Source organism: Brachyhypopomus gauderio, chromosome 4, assembly GCF_052324685.1.
Source record: "Brachyhypopomus gauderio isolate BG-103 chromosome 4, BGAUD_0.2, whole genome shotgun sequence".
NCBI lineage: Eukaryota > Metazoa > Chordata > Actinopteri > Gymnotiformes > Hypopomidae > Brachyhypopomus > Brachyhypopomus gauderio.
The window spans coordinates 32,116,319-32,124,288 of NC_135214.1; the positions used below are offsets into that span (position 1 = coordinate 32,116,319).

General features: G+C 41.3%; 1 protein-coding gene across 2 annotated transcripts; it reads right to left on the reverse strand.

The window, feature by feature from the left end:
- Positions 1 to 5: 5 nt before the first annotated feature.
- cdk20 (cyclin dependent kinase 20) lies at positions 6 to 7,838 on the reverse strand. Of its 2 annotated transcripts, none has more exons than XM_077004009.1 (8): positions 7,433 to 7,838; positions 6,957 to 7,070; positions 6,682 to 6,870; positions 4,144 to 4,265; positions 3,065 to 3,127; positions 2,626 to 2,749; positions 1,990 to 2,145; positions 6 to 1,788 (listed from the first exon to the last, which is right to left on the reverse strand). In XM_077004009.1, exons 1-8 carry the CDS (start codon positions 7,748 to 7,750, stop codon positions 1,597 to 1,599), a joined length of 1,278 nt encoding a protein of 425 aa, XP_076860124.1. In that variant the 5' UTR covers positions 7,751 to 7,838; the 3' UTR covers positions 6 to 1,596. The 2 variants fall into 2 exon arrangements, with proteins under 2 accessions (XP_076860124.1, XP_076860125.1); XM_077004010.1 differs by having other exon boundaries at positions 1,651 to 1,788; positions 1,990 to 2,159.
- Between the last annotated feature and the right edge of the window lie 132 nt (positions 7,839 to 7,970).

Here is a 7,970-nt window from a genome sequence, read left to right on the forward strand (position 1 = left end):
CAACATTTAGGCAAGTGGTTTTAATTTCATTATCATTTCCTTTTTTTGATAAATGTTGACATTAATTACTGCAAATTTTACCTTCATGTCAACTAAAATTACTACCCCTCAGGTTCTACATATATCTCTCACAAAGCCAAAATACACATGCACTTAAAATCTTCACATTGAAACTACAATAACAAAAAAAAATCCAGACTATCTAAACCCTATTCATAGTAACTGGAGCAATCCAAATGGTCACATTTTGCATATGTCCAGATATCAGGGGTCTACTTCCTCAAAGGCTTTTTAACAATGTAACTTTGGAAAATAAAGGTTGAGCCCCTGTCCTGCCCATGAGTAGAGAGAACCCTCAATGAGCTTTGAAGGAACTGAAGAAGCTGTTGGCCTCGTGGTACGGCCCTCGCCGTCAGAGAGCTCCAGAAATGTGGCTCAGAAAGGCTTTGAGGTCCTTGCTGGGCTTACGGCAAAATCCTGCATGTATACCAGCACCAGTAAAATTGGTGCCGACAATCTTAACAAGGCAGTCCCAAAAGAGATGGATTCTAATTATATATTAACACACTGCATCTTAAAACCTTACAGCATTAAGACTCATTGGAAAGAACCATGAAAAAGTGATGCACTAATATAATATCTACTCGTTTTCTTACTTTACTTTCACAACTGAAACAAACAGGTTTAAATCTTGTTATTTCAGAAATGCAAAAATGAAATAATACCAGGCCACAAACAACATAACCACACATGGAAATGCAGACAAATGCAACACATCCAGTTTAAATAATACATCATAATGCATTTCATTAAAAAGTTTATAGTCTTGAACATTTCTTTTTTTTTACGCTTTATTAAATTACGTAATTATTCAAGGTTTTATTCTAAATAAAGAGCCTGGGGCTGGGGGCTGACCAGTAGCTGGAGAATTTGGGCAGAACGCAAAGGGTCACCACTTAAACATAAGGAAGCAATGACTTAACATTAAAGCAGTGCATCATCTTAGCTCTGGTCAGATCACTAAATGTTAATGTACAACTACATTTGTCAATAGCCAGATACATAGTGTGAAGGTTTGGCACAATAACTGCAACAGTTAAACATTTATGAAATTATTAATCTGATTATATATCTGCTTCAGTTACCTGTGGGTTTGAAGCACAACAAACACTTCCAGTGAAAAGCAGGTGCGTCGCCAATTCAAATTTTACAACTTTAAGAACTATGTCTGACACCAGAGCCGGAGTGGCTAATCGGGAGATTCGGGAGGATTCCCGATGGGCTGGTGCATGTCAATCTGTAGTTTGGGCCGATTGGGAGGAAAAAATAATTTTGGGCCGGATTTAGCCGGGAAACTCCCGGGCTGAAAAAGGGGCTCACTCCGGCCCTGTCTGACACTCAAATTAAGCAAATGAAGCCAGTATTAGCCTGAAGAGTATTAGCCAGTTGCATGAAAACTAATAAAACTTCAGGTATCTATCAAATGTGGCTAGCTTCATTTTAACATCTTAAATTTTTTAATAATTTAAACTCATTATAATAATTTTACAAAAAAGATAATCTTTCTATAGAACGCAAAGAAGCTAATAAGCAGCCTCATGAGCACCCCCACGCATGAACTTGGACCAGGCTGGGATCCACCAGGCTCTCATGTAAAGGTCGGTCCACTGAGAATTCGTAGGGGGGTTGCAGTCGCTGGCGGGAGTGCTTCCCACCACGCTGTGGGATGGGGAGCTCAGAGTGATGGGCAGGCAGAGGGTCTGTGAAAAAGTATGGATGAAGTAAAGCCTGGAGATAGAGAGGGAAGGAGTGAGTCAGAAAGAAAACAAGAAAGAAACAAAAATTTATTCATTATGAGTGAATTACAGTGAGAGAGAATGTGAGAGAAACACTGCAGGAGCTTAGAAGGGAGCAGAGTACTGGCTCTTTTTCTGGGCTTGCCACACAAACACAGGTTCAATGAATGCACGTGGTGACATGTGAGCTGACCTGTCTGGCACTGATCCTCTGCTTGGACGGATACACAAGAAATTTCTTCAGAAGGTCCACAGCCTGAGGGTACGTGTCCGGCACAATCTCTTCCAGTGGAATGGGTGGGTTCTCCTTAAAAGTGATCTTATTGTAATCCGGCAACTCCGTGATCTCCTATACAAGAGGCACTGTTAATACAGTTGAAGCATAAAGCACTACACTCATCTAATTAATATATAAATTCAAGACTTTTTGTCCTTATGGCAACCCTCAAGAAATATAAAATGCAAATGCAACATCCCTATAACCTACACCATCCCTACAACCTACTGTCCCTATAACCTTCACTATCCCTACAACCTACTATCCCTATAACCTACACTATTCATATTACCTTGCCTCTGAAATTAAATGTATTGCCAAAGATGATTTAGCAAAATTATAATGAATGCTAATCTAACAGATACAGCTGACCTGTTCTAAGCAAACCTGACCAATAGTTTTCATGTTGTCCGTTCCCCAGCACCTCTGACTGAAGCCAGTGCAGGTGTGTTGGAGGTGGGAAAAAAGATCTCAGTGCAGACCAGGGATGCCACAAAAAGGAATAATTAATTAACTTTAATTAGTGAATTAATAATTAACCAAGAGCCTTACTGGCCAGACTTCCTGGTTAGGAGTTCCCAGGACGCGTAGAACACAGCACAGCTGCTCAATGTCGTTTTCTCCAGGGAACAGGGGCGAGTTATTCAGTAGCTCCCCAAAAATACAGCCCACCGCCCTGCAACAGACCAGGTGCATGTGGGAGGTCAGCGGCACACAGCGTCCGATTGATATCCAACTCCTTTGCTGTTGGACTGTGCGAATGTACTAAAGGTGCTGCCACCTAGTGGATGTTTTTCAGAAGACACAAGACAGCAACAAAAACAAAGAACCTAAGGGACAAAAGGTGCAGTAGAGATTTTATATAAACATCCCCTCCAACTCATCAACAGTGAACTTGGAATAAATAACAGCTTATTATTTTAATATGCACTGGATCCTTGAAAATGAACTTGTACTGAAGTGTACAAGTGGATATGTGACACATTCATACCAGAGATCTACTCCTTCGTCATATTTCCGAGCACCATAAAGAAGCTCTGGAGCCCTGTACCATCTGAAACACAACAGGACGAGTCTTTAACGAGGGGGGCACATTTAAGATCATCCTACCAGCTTTCAAATTTGTAAAGTCTGTTACTATCATGGAATTATGAAGAACTAGCTTACATTTAATCACCATAGTTCCAGTTGCTTTTATAGAAGATATTCAATTGTCCAGCATTAGATCCTGTCATTGAATTATTCAAAATATTGTGAATGTACTTAAATGTTTTAGTTCTGCTGGCTAAAGTGGATTGACTCTAATGAGCAATCATGCAAATCCTGAATGCTCATTTGCAAAACTTGTACGCCGTGATCAACACCAAGTGTAGACACCTAAGCCTCCTAAAACCTGTGCATTGTATTCAGTTATAAATCTTAAGGTTCATTAGTCAGTAACTATGGTAAATTAAGCAGTAATGTCAGTGAAACTTATATGAAAGGTATTTAGCCACAAGAATGAGTAATGTATGCATGGAATCATCATAGATACTTGGAGTTTAAAAGAACAGGTAAAGAAAACCACTGTTGTTTCTGCATGTAATAGTTTTCTTTTTGTCTACTTTTAGATTTAATTAGAACTTTAGCTTTCCACTTTTATTTAAACTTTAATTTATTTAAACTTTAAGATTCACAGATAGACAGATTATACTGCTATGTCAATGAACACCGTACAAGGAATAAAAAATATAAATAATAATAAAACAACAAGGATAGAGGTTAAAACTGAGCAACTCTAAACTATCTAAATTAGAGTCTCTTCTTCTTCTTTCGGCAATTCCCGTTTAGGGGTCGCCACAGCGGATCAAACTTTAAATTAAATTAAACTCTAAATTTTTAAGCTTAAATTAAACTCTAAATTAGAGTCTCTTGATTTAACTAATTGATCAACTGCCCTTGGTTCAGTCAGGTGTTCATTTCAGGTATGCTGTGAACCGAACGGTGAGTCATGAAGGCTGAGCTAAGAAACACAGATCTAAATCAACGTATTAATGTGTCAATGTTCTGATAACTGGACCTCATTCTCACCTGGTGGCCACCTGGTGGCTGTACAGCCTCTCACCATCATTGGAAAAAAGCCTGGCTAGACCAAAGTCGGCAATTTTCAAATGACCCGTCGAGCTGATAAGAAGGTTTGCAGGCTTCAGATCCTGCATAAATCACAGTCACAGCATGTATAAATAAACAGCATGAATCAAGGGAATTGATGGACAGTCTGTTCTCATATTATTATTATTATTATAACAACACAGGCATGAAAATGGGTCAGGGGTTAAAAAGGTGAGAAAACCGGGGGGCGGGGCATGTGACGTCATGGGGATACGGCGACGGGGGTGGGGGGGGGGGGGTTGGGGGTGGCTGCTGGTGTACGGGGATACAGCGACAGGTGATGCCAAATATTACGGAGCTCGTAAGGTGACGTCATGTAAAAAATATAATAACGCGTGGCCACGACTTACTAACGCGTGCGAACAAGATAATTAAGTATTACTTTATATAAGGCCAGGTTTACCTTCCTTGGGCAGTCAGTTCGCGAACATCCCTGGGATCTGCTTGCTTTGCTGTGAAAAAATAAACTTTGTTGCCGCGTGTGAAAGGCGACGTTAGTATCTCGTTCCCACGCGTTAGTAAGTCGTGGCCACGCGTTATTTATTTATTTTTTACATGATGTCACCTTACGGGCTCCGTAAAATATAGTAAAATCCATTAAAAAAAAAAGTTTGACTGTCATGTCAATGGATTCAATGTAAACGCAATCCGTAAACGCAAGAAGCCGCTTTCGCCATTCCGGATGGCTCAGTCAAAACCATTACGTCTTAATGCAGTGGTTCCCAAACTTTTTCTGCCATGCCCCCCTTTAGTAGATGAGAATATTTTTGCGCCCCCCCCACCCTACACCCCCCCATACTGACTAGGGATGTGTTGAAAACTTACAAAAACAATAGGTTCACAACTTTGGTTAAACATGAAAAAAATAAACTGTAAGAAACCTTTTAAATGGTTCAAGAATTCTAAATATAATTTAAAATAAATAAGGAGATGAAATAAGAGAAACAGCAATACATATGCGGCTAGTTTGCAAGCGCAGACATCACGCAGAGCACAAAGCATGTAACGGCCAGAAATATGTGTAGGCTACTGTGTCTTTAAGGGAGCGAGTGGAGCGCGCGTATGGAATATTGTTTTTTTTAGCTTTCTGCCGTAGACCGAGTCAGACCACTGCTCTTTATTTTATTTCTGTAAGTAACGCATTAAATGAGCTTTGGACAACTCACCAGTTCATGTATGAACAGTGAAGTATTGCTGTAGCCCAGGTTTATTTTGGTCAACCAGCAAATAAGTGGAATACCACCAGCGCGAGTATTAAGGTTGAACTAACTCCGAAAGGCAAGCAATACAAGCATAGAATTTGCCTGAATAGATCTGTTTTTATGGATCGGTCACATTGTCCCCGATACCCGATCTAGAATTTTTTCAGATATTAATATCGGAATCGGTGCATCCCTAATATTGACACATGTGCACGTTTTACTTTCAAGCTCCGCGCCCCCCCTGCAATAGCTTCGCGCCCCACCTAGGGGGCGCGCCCCCCACTTTGGGAACCACTGTCTTAATGAACCAATACATACATCAGCGGCGAAAATTATTGTAAAAATACCAGGTTTGCGTGTTTTTATTTTCTAACATGAGCTAAAGCACAGAGTAGACTCAAACGACAAGAGTTTACAACTTCATCTTCAACCTTTTCAGCCCTGGTGCGAATGTGATCCTCACACGTCCCTGGATTCACCAGTTACAACTACAGACACACTAGAAAAAAATCTTGTTTCTTATTTTATGTCACCGTTAACTACACGGGGTTGACGCGAACTTAAATAGGTAGATAGATGGGCCTATTATCACAAGAGCTTGTGGTTAGATCTGACAGTGTTCAACGCTGTAGCGAACGGCAGTAACTTTGTTTTACCGCAAAATATGAAAACGATTGAAACCATTAATAACCCAATTAAATCCACCCAATTAAAAATGTACGATCTGGTAAATGTACGATCTGGTAAATGTAGTGGTAAATGTACGATCTGGTTAATGTAGTGGTAAATGTACGCTCTTCTGACTTGTAGCACTAGGTCCTGCTTCTCGTCCCGCTTAGCAGTAAATGAATAACATGAATGAAGAACGTTCGTACGCTATTTGGCCTCTATGAAGGTTCTGGGCGGAAACTGCTGGCCACTGTCATTGAAATAGCCAATTTCGGAAGTGCTCTGTTTGCTAATTAAGTCAATATGATAATTAAAATATAATCTCCCGACCCGCCCCCCCCCCCCCCAAAACAAAAAACTCATCGGATCTACACGATTCACGTAGGTCACCCTTTTCAACTTCAAAACGGCGAATTTCGCCGAAAGGTGACAGATTTTTATGCCTGACAACAACAATACATTGCATTTATATAGCACTTTTCAAGGACCAAAATATGCTTACACAATAACTCTCATCAGCACACAATAAGATATTGATATACAATGCAGAACATATGCAGTCTGCCATTGGAAACAAGCCACTTACTCTGTGCATGATGGAGTTCTCGTGACAGAACGCCACCCCTTTGAGCAACATCATCATGTATCCTTTGACCTGAGATTCAGTCAGGGGCCTCTGAGAGTTTCGAATGACCTCTGATAGATCTGACAGCATATATTCAAAGACCAGCACAAAGCCCGTGCCATGGGGAAACACATCCTTCAGCTTTACCACCTGAGAAAGGTAACGAATCAAAATTAGACAACTACGGTCAGTAGCACACCAAAGCATGAGGGCCATACGCTATGGAGCAGACTCACATGCTGGTTGTCTTCAATCTCTTGAAGTGCTTTGATTTCTCTCAGAGCTTGGTTAGGAATCCCATCTTCTAGTCTCCGCAGGGCCACTTTCTTCAACGCCACCGTCTCTCCTGTCTGGAGAGAAAAAGGCTAGTGCAGTTTTAACGTAGTACAGCTTTTAGGCTCGCACCAGGCGACCTCACCTGCACAAAAGAAAACACTAAACTCCTAAAACAAGGAAAAAGCGCGCTGGTGAGACGCACTAAACAACTCAAATGAGGGATGTGCGTTTCATTTATGCAGTTACGGCCGCCAACTGATTTAGCCAACTATCTAGCTGCGTAAAGTATTGGCTAACTAGCTAGGTATGACGTCTGAGCAGAACTAGCCAGCTAGTAAGTAGCTAATCTAGCTACAGGCGGCTTACATCGATAATTAAGGAAATAAACTCGACTAGACAAATATAAACATCACATTTTAAGGCGTACACACATTACCTCGATGTGCTTGGCCTTAAAGACGATCCCATGGGCCCCTTCGCCAATTCTTCCCAGGATGCTGTATTGATCCATGGACCAAGTTAAGCTTAGCCTGCTGACGGCATCCGCCAACTTCCCAGGCAACGCGACTCTTTGACTACAAGGACGAACGTTTAAAACCGGAACGCTGTACCGGGAAACACGGCGGCCGCGCCGTTCAGGGAGCAGAGGCGCGTGCTCTGCGCGTGCCACGATGTGAGCCTCAGCCGCCGTTTCCATGGATACCGAAACCAGGACCGAATGTCTGTCAACTGTCAACTGAGAAGGCAACTCCATGAACGGGTGTTCTCTAAAACGATTTATTATCCATGTAAAGGTAGCAGTGTGTCCATTCTTTTAGTAAACAGTGTTAAAATCCCAACGCATATTTGTTTTTTTTTTCCTATTTCGGGTTAGAAAGACGTTTGAATTCCTGCTGATCCTTTGTGTTACTTGTACATATCTCAGACACAAACGCAAGAACCAGAAAAGGCCAGTCAGCAGGAAACACGTCGAA